Source organism: Nymphalis io, chromosome 26, assembly GCF_905147045.1.
Source record: "Nymphalis io chromosome 26, ilAglIoxx1.1, whole genome shotgun sequence".
NCBI classification, from domain to species: domain Eukaryota; kingdom Metazoa; phylum Arthropoda; class Insecta; order Lepidoptera; family Nymphalidae; genus Nymphalis; species Nymphalis io.
Window position 1 is genome coordinate 3,897,515 of NC_065913.1, and position 18,345 is coordinate 3,915,859.

Sequence of the window (18,345 nt, forward strand, 5' to 3'; positions counted from 1 at the left end):
TGGAAGTTAGAAGTGTGTACACTCTCGTGCCTCGGAAAGTCGTGTCGGATTGTCGTCCCATCGGTGCATCGCACTATTAGCGTAGTTTGTCGTCTTAATTATTTGTATATATTTTATATAAGGTAAATAAATACCGATGGCGTTTCTGAAATCAATAAATAAATATTAACCATCTCGCGAATCCTTTACTATAAAAACTAACAGGCATCAATGCGAATGTACGAAGTTTAGAATTAATTAAAAAATCTTATTAAAATGATAAGAAAAACACGTTCCCTTTAATTAAAAATGCTTACTTTATGTGACGACACAAAATGTTTGCTAACGAAATAAAGTGCATTATTATATTTATAGTTATACCACTCACTATAGTGAGTTTTTAATCTTTATGTTGAAATCACCCTGAAATTGTGAATTCTTATAAAAGATTTTATAATATTTACATTTTATATAAAACATTTACAGTATATTTTAAGTATTGTCAACATTCATTACCATCATTTTTATTTTATTCATTATGTTATAAAGATAAACGAACAAATGAGTCAGCTGATGGTAAGTTGTTACCTTCGCCTATAGAAAACACTGTAAGGAGTGTTAACCAATTCTTACATAATAAAAAGCAAACCATGGGAACTAAAATGTAATATTTCTTGTGTTTGTTAATTATATGGGACGAGTGGCAGGTAAGCCTTACCACCAGTAAAAGTAAAAATGAATGAATTAAATTATATATTTTTTATCAATATTTTAGCTATATAGTGAGTCTTCTCGCAGCCATATAGGACTGAGTAACAAAAGTGGAAATACAGAGAAATATTATAATCATATTTTAAAATTATTAGTAGGATTAAACGAGAAACGTGTCAGAAATTTAAAGAAGCTTTATACGTTAAATAATTATAATTTTGGTAAAGAATCTTTGAGGAATTTAATTAAGAACGCAAAAGGATATGATGACCTAATAAAGAGTATAGACGTTGTTTTAAAAGAAATAAATGATAACGTAAGTATTGGTATAGCTTACCAATTTTATATTTAATTGTAAATAATCAAACTTTACAGTAACAGCCTGTTAATGTCCCACTGCTGGGCTAAGGCCTCCTCTCCCTTATGAGGAGAAGGTTTGGAGCTTAATCCACCACGCTGCTCCAATGCGGGTTGGTAGAATACACATGTGGCATAATTTCAATGAAATTAGACACATGCAGGTTTACTCACGATGTTTTTCTTCACCGTCAAGCACGAAATGAACTATAATCACAAATTAAGCACATGAAAATTCAGTGGTGCTTGCCCGGGTTCGAACCCACGATCGTCGGTTAAGATTCACGCGTTCTAACCACTTGACCATCTCGTCGTCGTCGTAAATACGTGTGATAACGTAGGTACGTCATGAGGTGAATTCGACTTTGACCAAATCAATTAAACTTTAAAACATTTAAATATGGACGTAACTCTATGCCTGTTTCATCTCGTCACGACTTATTCCTCTAAATCGTTCGTAATGAAATTGTACATAGAATAGCCTGGGACTTAGACAAGGACCACGGCCTTTTTTTATATGCACCGGGAGGGCAAATGACTCTACTCCACCTGATGGAAGTGGTAGTAGAGTCCAAACGCGACGACGGCCAGTACAGTCGGTCTAAAGGATTTACTAGAATAACGACACGAAGAGCAGCTAATTAATATAACAATTGATCTATTGTAAATTGTCATTTACAATGTCTCACTGACCCTTTAAATCTTAACCGACACAGTATTGATGTTGGGCGGTAGTACGTGACGATTGTTTGGTATCCATCCAGATCGGCAAAAGTCCTCGCTGGTTTAGTAATATCGAAATGTTTTAAAATTATACAAATTAATATATAATAATTAAAGAGGTAACGCTGCTTGCATTCTTGCCGCCATTCCATGCGGTCTCGATTTGTACAGTAACTTTTTTTTATTTTATGTGTATTTATTTAAGGCTATAATGTAAAAAAATATGTTATTATATAAAATAATTATTATATTATTATTTTGCAGTCTGAAAATTGGAGAGCCAATGTTTTGAATATAGCCTTAAAAACAATTAATTTGCTTTCAATCTTTTCAGTCATATGACGATCCAAATCACGTCCTTAATCTATATCGAACAAATAATCTAAACATTAGAAACGGAAATAATTTTAAACAAGAAGATTCAAGTTACGATGTTAGTGATAGTAAGAAAAATGAAGAAGATAATATTTCTGATAAAATGTCTATTGCTGATGGCAACATTATTAACGCATTGAGATATTACTATTTTATCTGTAGTAATTCAAGAAAGAAATGTAAGAAGGCATGTCGAAAATCGTATAAACGTTTATGTTCTCGATACGATTGTTCAAATAACTTTGAAAGTAATATGGAGGACTCATGTAGAAAGGCTTGTAGGAAACATTTTTCAGAATAAAGAAATTAATTCATATTTATAAAAACAAATGTTTTTGTTCGTATGTACACATCGCTTTGCCGATTGAGTTAAAATCGTATGATCATAGTAGCCTTGCATTAAAGTCTGGATAACTTTGTGTATGATTGTCAATAGATGTATTTTGACATAAGAGCCGAAGTATGTTGTAAGAGCCGAGATGGCCCAGTGGCTGGAACGCGTAAATCTTAACCGATGATCGTGGGTTCGAACCCGGGCAAGCATCACTGAATATTCATGTGCTTAATTTGTGTTTATAATTCATCTCGTGCTTCACTGTGAAGGAAAACGTCGTGAGGAAACCTGCATGTGTTAAATTTCACTGAAATTCTGCCACATATATATTCCAACCCGCATTGGAGCAGCGTGGCGGAATAAACTTCAAACCTCGTCAAAAAAAGGAGAGGAGGCCTTAGCCCAGCAGTGGGACATTCACAGACTGTTACTGTATTTTGTCTTCTTTATTTATTAAAAGATATACATGAAAATACAGACAATCTAGTAATTTCTAATTATTTAACTAATTCCTAACACTCTGTTAGCTTTGAGTGGCTAGTTGTACAATGATGTAATCAATGTTCGACTACATTAGCTATTTCAAATCACTTAATTATTGCTTGAAGTTTATACTATATACAATGTATATGTTTCAGCTAATTACATTTCACCAATCATTACACCCTCAACCTAATTTATATAATATAATTAATTATTGTTAACAACATAAAACATTAAGATATAGCAGTTACATCAAACTCTTGTCTTGTTTTATTTGAGAAAGTGATTCGTTTTTATCAACAAGCACTACTGACTTTCACGTGAACACGAATTAGAGTTATTCCAATTTAGATTATTATTAATAGATAAATTTGAACTCAGAGTTTTGGACTAAGAGAAATTTTCTATTGGAAAAGTTTATACAGGCACTATTTCCTTTATGTTGAGATCCCACAATACCCAAACAAGATCAGAGTAGGTTTTCTAACTCAAGCAAAGTCCTGCCGAGATAGCTAGCCTAGATGGGCCAGATAGAACACGTGAGTCTTAACCGAAGTTTACGAGTTCAAACCCGAGCAAGGAGTGATGAATTTTCATATGCTTAATTTTTGTTTATTATTCATTTCATGCTCAGCGGTGCAGAAAAAACCTGCATGGATCGGATGAATGTCTTCCAAATGTATATCCACCAGCTCGCATTGGAGCAGTGAGGTAGAATGAGCTCCAAATCTTTTCCTTTAAAAGAAAGGACGTTTACTCCATTAGTGACATATTTATATTAATTATAAGATAGCGATCTTGTGTGGTGGAGAAAGACTCTCATTAAATAACGGCATCAGGAACACGGTCTTCAGTCATGAGACTTCAGAAGAAGAAATAGTTATAAGATTTTTTTCCAAAATATTCAACTTCACTTTTAGTACTGTAATAAAAAAAATGTAGCTGAGATTTAATTAAAAAATAATTATTTTTGATTTTATTATTGAATAAACAGAAGAAACGCATACGAGTGAATGATACTTCATTTAAAAATCAAACTAGATATTTTTTTATTAGTTTTTTTTTTACTATATAAAAGATAGTTAACTGTTATCACGCCTGATGGAAAGATGATATGTATGAAATAAAAATAATATAAATAAAGCAAAGATGTTTGTTATCACTAAATATTTATTTTTATCATTACTCATGGTACGTATTGTTACGTAATTTTAATATTAATTAAAAAAGTAAATATGCTTGAATATTATAATTATGAATATATAATATTTACATATTTGTTATCTCTTAGAAAACAGCCCTGTCACTAGTTAAATAATAATCCAAGATGTTACGGAACAAACATTTAGGATAAGACACAAATAAATGCACTATTTGTGATTTTTGTGTTGCTTGTTTGTGCTTCAACAACATCAACAACAATAGACAAAAATATTTAAATATTAACATTATGAGTATAATATAAATTAAATTGCAGATTTCTGAACTGAACTGTTTAAATCAATACGAAAATTTGAATAGTTATGATTGGTTAAAAAAATTACTTAAACCGCAAAGTCAAGTTACAGCAAAGTTGTTCGTTTTGAATAAGTTAAATAACGGAAAAGGCTTCTATATAACTCTTGATGATGAAATTTCACTTAACGCTGATAACGAAAAAAGCGAAGATGTCATTGAAAATACCATAGACAAATCTATATTTTTTCGAAACAAAGATGAATTATTTGAAATCGAAAGTGAAAGCGACGAAAATGTAAAAAACTCCGCACGTATACAATCATCAGTGCAAAATAAATCTTCTGGTTTCACTTTAGTTCCACGAGGTTCGCGTGGTAAAGAAAAATGTGTCAGGGCATGTAAAGAGGTCGTCTGGAGTGTATGCCATTACTTTTCATGTGACAGAAGAACGCGTCGGAGGATTAGACGACGCTGTCGAAGGGCGTGTAGAAAGAGGTTTTAACACACAAATGTAATTAAGAAAATATTAAAACTTTCTTTAAGGTGTCTTTGATGTTGTTTCTTTTCTTTCTGCATAACCACTTGTCTGAAATAGATGATTATAATGCTATATGCTTATGTATATGAGACAAATCTAAATTTAAATATGAAATAAAACAATCAATGAGAGGTAGGATTTTTTACGAGCCCGTCTGTTTAGGTAGGTACCGCGTCACATATTCTACCGCCAAACAGCAATACCTACCAAGTCCAGTCAAAATAGTGATAAGCTTCCCATAATCGAATAAAGCTGAAAATTAATATCGGTCTTATATAACAATTTAAAAATTTCCACCGATCCTACGTTTGCTAAACAAATATTCAAGGTAAATGTTTTTTATTTCGAAAACGGTGAGTGTTATCACATAAATTGCTAGAAATAATTTGTCACTACAAAAAGGACTAAAATTTGTCTATAAAATTTCTCTTTTCTGGCGTGTATCTACGCTATTTGAGCGCAAAATATGATAAGAATGTTAACACAGTATTGATCCTCCCTCCCGATTTCAACGGAGTCCTAAGCCGAGGTCCGGCCTAGGCCGGAGGCACCCTTAGGACGCCCGTCTCTCTTGAGTCCAGTGTGGCTCCCAACATCCGGCTGAGTTCAACTCGCCCATCCCGCCCGGTGACGCTATAGAGGCCAGTAAGGCCAACAGTACTAGACAATCCGAAAAAAAAAAAAACTGTATTGACACTCATTGACACTGACACCGACAAATAGTATTTAGTCAACTATATACTATTTAACTACTTGTAATACCAATCATACACTTTTTTTTTAAATTATAATAATCTAAATTATAAAAATTAATACACATGATATACTTACTATTATATTGGATACTGTTTTTATCGATATATTTTACATTTAAAGAGGTTTTACAATTAGATCCGAAAGAAGACAGATTAAATAAAATGTATACTTGACATAAACAATATTTTTTATTCATAGAGTTAATAATTTTGAAATATATAATAATATATCATATCAAGATTTTGTTGCTTATCTTTAATAAGTAAGCAAAAAATATTATTTATTCTATTAAGTAATTAGCGAAAATTACTATAACACCTCTTCTTTCATTTATTATGTGTTAGGAAATTAAAATATGAAATAATAATTATGATATTTAAAATATAAGAAATTAATATCAATAATATATTTTAAATTTGTAAATACACTGTTTTATAAATATCCTGGAAGATTCAATTTAAATAAGTAACTATTATCTTTTTGTTCTGTTTTAACATGTTACTAGCTCGGCTTCGCACGAGTTAAATAAGAGTCTAAATAGAACATTTATATTGTTATACATAATATATCTATTGGTTTATGCGGCGCACGCCAGTAAAGCTCTCAGTCATCATGATTATATCCGCCATCTTCAACATTCATTGTTATATTTCAGCAGTATTATACAAAAAAAAAATATACAAGTAAATCTTTCTTATGGAATCATTCTGTCCATTAGTGAAATCCGTATGAAAATCTGTTTGGTAATTCCTGAGTTTATCACGTTCAGACAGAAAGATAAACAGACGCGGCGGGGGAACTTTGTTTTATAATATGTAGTGATACTAAGAAAAAAAAAACAATATTTATTATATTATTTCATTACACTCATTGACTCAAGAAATACACGAACGATCGACAAGTACATGTAAGTCACTATGACTTATATGTACTTTTCGATGGTTCGTCTATTGTTCGTGTACAACGTTAAATTTAGAAATCTATTATAAATTCCGATTGAACATAAAATTATAATTGTAATGTTAAACAAAGGCAAATAAATAATAATTAAAATTCAGATATTAGATCGCGTCATTTTAATTCAATTTTATTTTTAATACTTTTTACATATGTCGATAATCTGTTCAACATTTTTGATATTTTGTTTATATTTTCAGAAATTAGCTTTTGCAGAAATTCATCTCGAACCGAGAGATGATTTCGATATTGATGCGTTTAATTCCAACGGTTTTGTATATTTATTGATTCGTCCTGTAAGTATTTTATTAACAAATATTTTTTATTTAGTTTCAACATTCATCTTAAGAAGGTGGCGGGCACCAACTGGATGCAGAAGGCGGAGGACAGGGATCTTTGGCGCACCTTGGGAGAGGTCTATGTTCAGCAGTGGACAATGACTGGCTGTTGATATTCATCTTAAAATAGTTTAAAGCTTATTATAATTACATAACCATAAATACATAATATATTTTTTATAAATATCTATTGGATCTTTTAAATTTAGCTCAGGTAGATACGATACTTCTATCTATTTCGGTAAACCTGTTCGAAATTAAAGATAGACTAATTTCACAGAACAACCATCTAAGAACGAAATCAATGGATATACAATCTTTTGACAAGGATGAATCAATTAACCCTTTGCTCATAAAAACAGAAAAAGACGAAAAAGCAGATGAGTTATCTATGGCCGATTTAAATTTGAGCAATCAACAACAGAAGATTCTAAGGAAACGTTGGACTTATTCATGTGAAAAGAAAGCCTCAAGAATGTGCACAAAGGCTTGTAAATCCACGTTTAAAATTGTTTGTGACTCGTACAAATGTAGCCGACGCATGAAGAGAAGTTTTAAACGCGAGTGCAAAACGAATTGTAAAGCTAAGTTCGTGTCGTCGAAAACTGATAATGAGAGTGAGTAGCGTAAATTAAAAAAATAAGTAAAAATAATTGAAAAATGTTTTATTTCTTCTCGTATGTAAAAACATCAAAGTATATTTTATTCATGAGGTAAGCTCTATTGAACAGCGATTTTACAAGATTATATTAATTAGTTTCCGTCCGGTGTTAGGGTTGTTTTTATACCACAGACGTGTATGACTTGTAAGCGTAACAAAGAAATACTACCACTTTGTGGTTACCACCGTCCATAGACCAATGTTTTTTTTTTATATTTGCCGGGAGGGCAAATGACTCCAAGTAGAGTCCAAACGCGACGACGGCCAGTACAGTCGGGAAGAATGTTCTGCACTAGCCGCCTTCGCCTTGCCGGGCCGCAAGATGTCTCTTCACGCCTCGTTTGAAGGAACCCGGTTTGTAAGAGGAGGAGAACACGTGAGCTGGTTAGGAATTACATTTTTTGGAAGTGCGACAAAGAAAGGAATTGCCAAATTTCTTTATGCGCGATGGAATTGATGTCACAGTTAGGCGGTGACATCGAGAGCCAGCTCGCGTAGACTTATGAAGGAAGAGGGAAGCAGGAATTAGAGAGAATAATTCCTCAGAGCACTCGCTGTGATACAGTCGATAGAAAGCGCTCAGCGCTGCTATCTCTCGACGCAATTGTAAAGGTTCGAGGGTTTTTGACCTTTACGTCACCAATAATGCGGACCGCACGTCGCTGCTGCCGATCCAAGGCCTCCAGTAGGTACTTAGCGGAGCCATCCCAAAGGTGCGAGCAATATTCCACGCAAGATCGTAACTGTGTATTGTACAACAGGCACAGTTGTTGTGGCGTGAAAAAACGCCGCACCTTGTTCAGAACTCCGAGTTTCCGTGAAGCTGTTTTTATAACAGCATCGATGTAATCCCTTGGACTAAGGTCGCAGCGAACGTGTCTATATTTCTTACAGCGCATTAGCGCTGTAAGAATATTAACCATTCCTGACGTCACTACCAACCTTGGGAACTAAGATGTTATGTCCCTTATGCCAGTAGTTACACTGGTTCACTCGCCCTTCAAACTGGAAGATAACAATACTAAGTATTGCTGTTTGGAGGTAGAATATCTGGTGGTTGGTACTTACCCAGACGGACTCGAACAAAGCTCCTAATACCAAGCTTTTGTTTTTGTGCACACACAGAAAGGCTTACTATAAATTATTATAAATAGCTGAAAATCTACAAAAAAAATAGTTCAACAGTACAGTAACAGATAATAAACAGTAATCGATAGAGTAACAGTATATTTACTAGGTTTAAAATATAATTTCGTAGTTATATCAAATTTGACTTTTAGTGGGCGAAAGGAATTTTTATTCTAGCAACACTGACCGTGCTAGACTATCATTAGATCTTCTTTTTCTTCCCTATTTGATATATTTAAAAACAAAATAAATAAGATATAATATTAAAAAAAAGTAATAACATTAAAATTTGTCTTTATTTATATAATACATCAATAAAATACAATTTGTATAATTGTGATAATAACTTGGTAATGCGATATACACTTATAACATTTCATACAATATAATTTAAAAAAAAACATCATCACATGGATACCAGTATTACAAAATATATTTATCATAAAACATTTTATGAAAAAAAAACAGCCGACAGACGACTTTGACAATTCACCTTTATATAAAAAAGTTTGAATATTGTATCTATATATCTTTGCAGACTTTGAATCGTACATATATGCTATAATACACATTTGAAAAAATATTATCTACGTGCGAAAAAAAGAAATGGATTTGTCTTTGTCTAACATGTCGTCAACAATGCCCGCATAAAACAATTTAGCATTACAAACTATTATAATTAATTTAAGATTAAGTAAATATTAATTTAAAAAAAAATATTTCTTCCAAACTTTTTTTTTCATTATTCATTCATCCAAAATAAAAAAAGGTTGCGATTGGAAGACGTTCTACCAACATAAATATCGGTAAATTAAATTTGTATTTCGTTAATAAATATTATTCTTATTGGAATGTTATTTTCCTGTCTTAATAAAGGTATACCTAGGTTAAAAATATATATTACACGGTAATACTTTTCGGACGGAACGTTGTTGAGATAACAAAACTTTTTATTCACTCATTTTTTATCTGTACTATTTAATTTTATAATTCGAATTGTGACGCATTTTCTAAATATAATTATTTAAACACATTTTTTCACAACCCAAAACAATAATTCCGCATATTAAGGAAAATAATATTAATAAGAAATTTTAAAATTTATAAGGCACATATTTCGTTACGTAAGCAAATAATTTATAATGTTCTGGCACTTACGTGATTTAAAAATCTCAATGACTACAACTAATATCGTTAATGTATTTTAACTTACTTTAACCCCAATGATATTGTACCTAATTTATAATATATTCTTCTAAAGTTATCAATAGAACTAAATCTATAATCTTCCTCCACTTGGACTTCTTGAACTGCTTTTTATAGAAGTAATTGATATGTTGCCAGAACTACTGCTTAGTCCCGGAGGCGGAGAACGAGGTAATGAAAAATTCTTATCAGATAAATTCTCTTGACTTAGTGACTTTTGCGTTGCGAATACCGGTATTTTAGACGACACGAATCCTCCTAACGGTTTTTTGTCTAACGATTTGACGGGTATATTGCTAGGTTTCGCTGAAATGACAGGCTTCTCGCTCGATGCTGATTGGTCATTTTGTGATCGAAGTTGCATTTGGTCCAATTGGGAGAGCCGTCTGTTCTCTAAATCGGTACTAGTAACGATCGTCCCCTTTGGTGATTCGTATGTAGCTGTACGGAATTTGATGTGACTGTTTCTCGGTAAATCGAAGTCTGAGTGTCGTTTCTTTGGTTCATTTGTGGTTTGACTCGTTCGCTTTCTCATATCGGCTTGGTGTTTAGCTGAATGATATCGTTCATTCGATATGAAATCGTTCAGTAATTCCATATCGAGTTCGTAAGACAGGACTGGTTCCTCATACTTCTTAACAGCCGCCGGCGCTCTTTGTCTGCTTGATATTTTATCTTTATTTATTTCTGATTTTTCGTTAATAATTTTCTCTGTTCTCGGTGTCACCACTTGAATTTCTGTTACATGATCTTTTTGGGATTCCGAGTCTTTTGATTCGATGTTACAAATATTTTGGTCAGTGGATATCAGTGTGGGGTTTATAGAATATCTCGTTTTTGTCACTTCAACTGTATCTTGATTGGCGGTATTCTTGTCGTCTAAATCTTGAATTATTCTTATACCCATACGAGATAGTTCTTCGGATGACTTTTGTGCCATGAAACTGGGATCATTTTGCAACTTTTCCATCAATGCTTTCGCCTCTTCTTCATTCATATCTGCCGTATTCAATATTATTGTTTCAGTTCTAGTAAACGATGGTTCGGTTGTTGTAAAATGTAAGTTCGGATTTTGTCTTCTTATATCTTCAAGCACTTTCTTATCAAAATCTTTCACATTACCTTCTTCTAGCTCTGACTCATTAATTGTCCCTGCTCCTTTCATGATACCAAAAGTTAATTGTTCAATTTGCAACGGAGCCTCAATCTTAGAACTCACATATTTAGTGGATACTTTTTCTACATTCTGCGTGATAACTTTATTTCCATAATCGTCTTCAGTGACGTTAACCATGACTGTTTTCTGAACCGGTTCTTGTTTCATAGACAGAGACACGTTCGCTGGTTCCATGTATAAAGTTCTCGTCTCTTTCTCCTCGGTTCGACTCTTTGTGCCTTCAACTAAATCTGGAACGAGCCTCAAACTAGATTCGCCGATCTCAATAGATTTTGTGTATGAGTTAGTTTTACTATCCGAATTTACATTCTTATCATCAGTTGATATTGTGACAATATTGCTGCTTTGTATTTCTCTATTCTTAGATTCAGACCAATCGGTTGAAAATGTTTCTTGTGGTTTTTTGTTATGCTTTAAGCTATTATTGTTTGAGCCCACTCTGATATTACTAACAAACTCTTCATAATCTCTGTTCTTGGGTGCAGCTGATGATGTTTTTAAATCAAAGTTCACGATATCAGGTTGATGCATGGTCGATTTAAAAGAGTCCGTTAAAGCAGGTGTGTCTTTACTTGTCGATGCTTCGTACTTTTGTGCTGCTTGATCAACATGAACATTGAATATTGGGTTCTTTGCAAGAAGTTTCTTCATCATTTCTGATTTCGGTCTCTCTAAGCTGTTCACGTATGAACTACGTGAAACTTTCATATCATCAGGAATATTTGTGTCATAGGTCATCGTAAGTTTTTCTTCATATTTAATCGGCTTAGCTTCAGTTACTGTTTGTGCTGTGTGCGATTCTTGGCTGCTATCTAATGAACTGGAATTACTACCATCGGATGTTGATTTCGCAAATTCAGATACAAGTTTCAAATGAACTTTTAAGTTTTCATCCATTATCCTGCGCGCCAAATGATCAGATGTTTCATGTTCATCGCTTTCTTGAGTGGAATCTAAATTAGTTTGAGGTTTACGTAATAATATTTCCTGTGATCCGTGTTTGTTTGAATCCATCGAACTATTCGAACCTTTAACGATGGCATCTTCCAAATTGCCAAATTCTGACGCCTTTTTTAGACGATTTCTTTGGAATGTATTAAGTCCTTCCATCGCAGATGTTTTGGCGATATTAAGACTGAGTCTTGGTTCTTTTTGCTTTGACACCCCTTTATCGGAATCTATCATATCTGGTAACACATCTTCATTACCAGAATCAAAGAATGTCGTCTCAACTACAGACATCGCTTTCCTTTTCTTAGGCGATAGCGTGCTCTCTTGGATTTCAGCATCATCTGCGGAAATGTCTAAGCTCTGAGCCCTTTCTAATGTACCTGTAGATGGTTTACTAGTTTTAGCTCTCAATTCGAATCTAGACAAATCACCCAGTGAAGCAGCTTTACGTTCATTTTCGTCTAAAATTGATGTATCATCTGAAGTAGAACGTCCTGTGTCGTTTAACGGTGAACTATGTATTGTTATGTCACTGTTATTTAGTTCTATCGTAGTCGAACCTTTATCACTTTTGTCACTATTGTTCAGAGATACTACTGAATGAACATCTTGATTGGATGAAAGATTAGATTTTGAATCTTCAAAAAAATTGTTAAGCGAATCGCTTTCTCTCTTAAAAGGTTTTCCAACTATATCATCTATGTCGTCTTGACTGAAGTTTATAGATTCATCGAGGCGGGACTTTGTTTTATTTACTTTTGGAGTTGAAGTGTTATATGACGACACTGATTTGTTTGATGTGAAGGAGTCGTGCAAGAGACTTGAATGATGCTTCTCATTCTTCAAGAAGTCATGTAAGTTTTTCATTTGCTCCAATATGCTGTCGTCACTTTTATTCTTCTCTGGTTCTGGTGGCGATGGTGCTTTACCTTTAGATTTCTTGGGTTTCGGAGCTTCCTCTTTCTTATGCTCGACTTTTTCTTTCTCTTGAATAAGTTCAGCTGAACTCTTTCTATTACTCCTCGCTGCTTTTGCTGCGTCAAACATGTGCTGGGGCAACTCTTGGGGAATACCATTTTCGTCTCTTTTTATGCCACTAGAGTTAAGATCAGTTCTAGTGAATGATGACGATAGAGACGATGTTTCGGAAGTTTTCGATGTTTCATGGCTGACATTTACATCTGTTTCTGTCGTTTTCACTCTCGCATTCGGTATCGGCGGCGCGATTTTCTCTCTCCTTTTCGCGACGACCGGTTTCTTTTGCTCAGTTTCATTTTCATGTTTGATTTGTGCAACGGGCGCTGATCTTTGCGGCTCTGGCTTATCAGGTTCGTCGACTGATTTTTTCTCAAGTACAATAGCACCGTTCTCAATACTCTTCTGTTTTAGTACGCCATCATCTGGAACATTTGGTGGTAGAACTCGAATACCAAACTTCATCCCTCGCTTAGGATCATATTCTCTTTTCTGTACTTCCGCGTGCTCGAAATGCGATATTCCATTCTCAGGTTGAATTATTTGAATGTCGCTTCCAGTGGAATTTCTATTTTTGTTTCGTTCTGGCTTGTTGAAGTTTGCCGGTATGTCGGAATGTCGAGCTTTGTTTGCAAGTTTCGAATTCTTTTCGTTTTCTCGCTCTAACGTTGTAGGAGGATCTTTCTTCTCTTTCTTATTTCTTTCTAAAGTGGTAGTTATGATTTTCTCCGTGATTATCTTTTTAATACCACCCTTAGTTTGTTTAGTTTCCAGAGTCGAATTGTTTGAATGTGATGTGATAGGTGACTTCGGGGGGTGTAGGAGTTTTCCTTCTTTTTCAAGCTGTAGAAAAAAATAAAAACAATAAGTATTAAAGAACTCGTCAATATATTACATTCAAACTGTTACAGTATGATATTAATTGGACTTTCTGTGACACACATCCGTTGCAATCATGAGAGAATTGCCACTAAATTAAAAACTCATGTTAAAATTATTTTAATACATAAGACTGATCATACTTTACAGGATTATATAAACGATAGAAGATCTTGGAGTTAGTATTGGTTGACGTTCATACAATATATATAGATATAATTGCATATGATTATTTATTTGTAATTTTCTGATTGTTAAAAAGAGTAACTACTGAGTTTCTTGCCGGTTCTTATCGATAGAATCAACATTTCAAACCTGGTAGATTTATGTTAAAATAAAAATTATAATCCAACGAATCAAAGGTGCTTGCGGTTACTACTTGAATAAAGTTTTTTTTTTTTTTAGACTTTTGTCCATTTGCTACCACATGTTAGCCCCATCATATCTTAACCTATACAATACACAGATCATTCATTAAAGTATAAAGAGAGTCACTAACGAGAAGAAGCCACCAAATCATATATGGCTACCGCAGCTTCCGAAGTTGGAAAACAGAGAATACTTGGCGCAGCACCTACATTCATACAATTAACATTATATGTTGCTATTAGGGACTCCCTTTGTGATTTATTCTTACTACATTCCATAATCAAATGAAAAAAAAAATGTTTAGTTTGAATTTGATTTTGATATGCCTAACAGCGACACCAAAACTTTTACAACTAAAAAATAATAGAAATATTATACATATTCGTAACTAATTTATATGCTGTCATCGTGCAGTCGCAACCGAATAAAAATTTTATCCTATTGTCTAATCACTTGTGACTTTCTTCAATTGAATTCAAAACAATAACCACGCTACATTCCATGGCGTACGCGACATGATTGTATTCCAAACGACTTAATCATATAAAACGTCATATCTAGTAATAAAGGCCAGGCGATATACAACCTAACTTATATAACATTAAACATCAAATTACTTTAAATAAAATCATCTTTACATCATTTCAAAGGTTAATTATTATACAGCCAAATTTAATAGACCCATTATTTATTAAGAGGTATAAGCTATTAGAGATCATATTGTACTGGTGATTGAGTTTATGATTTTATATAATTTGTATGGGGAATTTCAAATTATAGCTCGTTTGGTGTTACGCATACTTTTGTTCGTGAACCGTCTATTGTTTTATTCATTTGCGATGCATAGATGTCGTGACAAGAACTGAGCCCGGAATACAATTATTGTATGAGTCGGAATAGGAGTGGCTTGCATAGTAATATATTGCATATATATACTCCACTCATCAGATATTCTACCGCAAAACAGCAGTAGTTGGTATTGTTGTGTTCCGGTTTTGAAAGGTGAGTAAAGCCAAATAATTACAGGCACAAAGGACAAACATCTCAGTTCCCAAAGTTGGTGGTTCATTGGCGTTCAATGGGCATTAGTGACCACTTACTATCAGATGGGCCACCTTGATTTGCTCGTCCGCCTACCTATACTATAAAATATATATATAATTATGTCTTGGGAAGGTGAATTAAGGTGGTATAAAGTAAAGCTGAACAAAGGAGTAGATATTGCTATTGCGTAAGTGTGCTTTGATCTAAGCCAAAAGGCCGAGAAGCGTGCTTCATGTGAATTCTACCAACCCGCATTGGAGCAGCGTGGTGGAATAAGCTCCAAAACCTTCTCCTCAAAAAGAGGAGAGGAGGCCTTTAGCTCAGCAGTGGGACATTCACAGGCTGTTACGGTAAGTCTGTTGAGTGTATTGATTCATTTCGGGCGTAACATCATGCGAAGAATTTAAATAAATAACCAACAAATCAATTAACTCACTTTATATTCAACCAAAATTATTAAGTTAATTATTTGAAAGTTATATACGATAATTCTCACCGTGTTAACATCGCCAGTCGAGCCAGCCCTTTTCATCAAAGGGTGGTGGACTCTCCAGCCCTCCCCACTGATCCTCCCGCCTTCCACAATCTCCAACTCCACCGGATAAGGAGACGCTAGGGAGAGGATAGAGACAGCGTCCTCCAGTGGTGTGCCAGTGAACTCTATTTTAATACTTTTGATTTTGTCACCTGAAATAAAAGAAAAAAAAAATATGTAAAAAATTTTTACAATTTTTTTTTAATATTAAAAATATTCTTTGAATTTATCTAATACTAGTATCCGGTCGCATGTAGGTAAGGGGTGAGATGTTGGTGTAAGGGAGGGATTGTTATAAAAAGATCAATGTCCTTCCTCAAGGTTCAAGCTTGCTACACACCAAATTTCATCAAAATCAGTTCAGTGGTGTAAGGCGTGACGTACAGAGTTACTTTCGCATTTATGATATTATTATAGATAATATTATTTATATCTCTTTTTAACTGTAAAATATTTTGATACGATTGTTATTTAAAAAAAAAAACTTAACTTGAAATAAGAGACAAACATTTTTTTTTTTATTAACACTTTTTAATAAGCTGTATAGTAATTTTATTCATATATTCTATAACTAAAAAAAAAACAAAATTCGCATTACAAATTTTAGTATTTATAAAATCGATATTTGGAATATATTATGTAAATGAACAAGTTTTCGAGCCTACAATTAATAAATCCTTCTTGCAAAAATCCACACATAGCGCGCAACCTCACATATACTGACATACTCATACAAACACACACACACGCATGCTCACATAAAATCAAATAGGTTATTTTAATACAATAGATAGCTTTTATTGGTAATTATAAAAAATATGATTTCTTTTTGTTTAGTATCATAAGGAACAATTAATTATGTAGCAAAAATCTGAGAAGGAACTGACTTTGAAAACACAGCGAAAGCTAGTTTGGAATTCAGGGCTTGTATAAGAATTATAAACAAAAGTTGTGTATACATAAAAATTAATGAATCAATGCGAAGGTATTCGTTGCATCGGTAAGATTCCACATATATTTTTATTCTTGCTTTGTTACAAATTCAAATCGAATGTTTAAAAACTCATTAATATATAAATATTTATTAAGCAACACAAGAATATATAGATAAAAAAGCTTGGAGTTTTTATTCATTGATTTCCATACAAAACACATAAATTTTTTTTTTTTTTTCATAGAATAGGAAGGTGGACGAGCATATGGGCCACCTGATGGTAAGTGGTCACCAAACGCCCTTAGACATTGGCATTCTAAGAAATGTCAACCATCGCTTATAGCCAATGCGCCACCAACCTTGGGAACTAAGATTTTATGTCCCTTGTGCCTGTAATTACACTGGCTCACTCACCCTTCAAACCGGAACACAACAATATCAAGTATTGCTGTTTTGCGGTAGAATATCTGATGAGTGGGTGGTACCTACCCAGACGAGCTTGCACAAAGCCCTACCACCAGTTGTAAATTGTAAATACTATGTTTTTAATTTGAGAAAAACTGTAACTGCGAGTCTGATTGTTCTTCTCAGAAAATCTATAAATATGTCCTGTTTTGGAATAAGGATTCAATTGAATGTAAAGCTATTGTAGCGTAATCATTTGACGTAAATATTTATAAGTTCTTACAAGAGTCGACTTGAGTTAGTATAATTTTAAATTTCAATTAAATAAAAGTAAGATAAAGTGCGAACTTTTATTTTATATTTTTAAACGAAAACTAAGGCATATGGATGATTAACGCGTGTTATTATAATTTAAAAGAATATTTAGAATAGGGAAGTACAATTAATAGTAAAAAAAATTATACAATGAAATTTATTGTAAATATGTATTGTAATTTTAAAATATTTTTTATAAACGTAATTTTTTTTAATGAATTTATATAAATATGACGTTTGCATATCATCTTATGGTTATTGTGGTGGGATGTTAACCATTGTAATATCAAAAATGTACCTACAACTTTCAATCAATCAATCAACAGCCAATCGTTGTCCACTGCTGAACATAGGCCTCTCCCAAGGTGCGCCAAAGCTCCCTGTCCTCCGCCTTCCGCATCCAGTTGGTGCCCGCCACCTTCTTAAGGTCGTCGGTCCACCTGGCTGGAGGGCGCCCTACGCTGCGCTTGCCGATTCGCGGTCTCCACTCTAGGACTCGTCTGCTCCAACGGCCATCGGTCCTACGACATACGTGACCAGCCCACTGCCACTTCAGCCTGCTAATTTTGCAAGCTATGTCGGTGACTCCGGTTCTTTTCCGGATAATCTCATTTCTGATCTTATCCTTCAAAGATACTCCGAGCATAGCTCGCTCCATAGCACGCTGAGCGACTTTGAATTTGTGGACTAGTCCCGCAGTTAGTGTCCACGTTTCGGCACCGTATGTCATGGCAGGTAAGACGCATTGGTTGAAGAC

General features: G+C 33.7%; 2 protein-coding genes and 1 long non-coding RNA gene across 6 annotated transcripts in view; 2 read left to right on the forward strand and 1 right to left on the reverse strand.

Annotated features, from left to right (window-relative positions):
* Positions 1–276: 276 nt before the first annotated feature.
* On the forward strand, positions 277–2,878 carry LOC126778575 (uncharacterized). Of its 4 annotated transcripts, none has more exons than XM_050502249.1 (3): positions 277–371; positions 755–1,006; positions 2,105–2,877. In XM_050502249.1, the coding sequence occupies exons 1-3, from the start codon at positions 315–317 to the stop codon at positions 2,444–2,446; spliced, it is 651 nt and encodes a 216-aa protein (XP_050358206.1). In that variant the 5' UTR covers positions 277–314; the 3' UTR covers positions 2,447–2,877. The 4 variants fall into 4 exon arrangements, 2 of the variants coding, with proteins under 2 accessions (XP_050358206.1, XP_050358207.1); XR_007670153.1 differs by lacking the exon at positions 277–371 and adding an exon at positions 378–475 and having other exon boundaries at positions 2,105–2,878; XR_007670152.1 differs by lacking the exon at positions 277–371 and adding an exon at positions 482–686 and having other exon boundaries at positions 2,105–2,878.
* A 390-nt stretch (positions 2,879–3,268) lies between these two features.
* On the forward strand, positions 3,269–4,968 carry LOC126778621 (uncharacterized). Its single transcript, XR_007670167.1, has 3 exons — positions 3,269–3,501; positions 3,597–4,153; positions 4,440–4,968. It is a non-coding gene; the product is annotated as an uncharacterized LOC126778621 (long non-coding RNA).
* Positions 4,969–9,075: 4,107 nt separating this feature from the next.
* The window catches only part of LOC126778420 (serine-rich adhesin for platelets-like), a 69,712-nt gene continuing 60,442 nt past the window's right edge, over positions 9,076–18,345 (reverse strand). Inside the window, exons 4-5 of the mRNA XM_050501924.1 lie at positions 15,896–16,086; positions 9,076–13,950 (exon numbers count right to left, since the gene is read on the reverse strand). Coding sequence (XP_050357881.1) covers positions 10,078–13,950; positions 15,896–16,086 — 4,064 coding nt within the window. The 3' untranslated portion in view covers positions 9,076–10,077. The remainder of the gene's footprint in view (positions 13,951–15,895; positions 16,087–18,345) is intronic.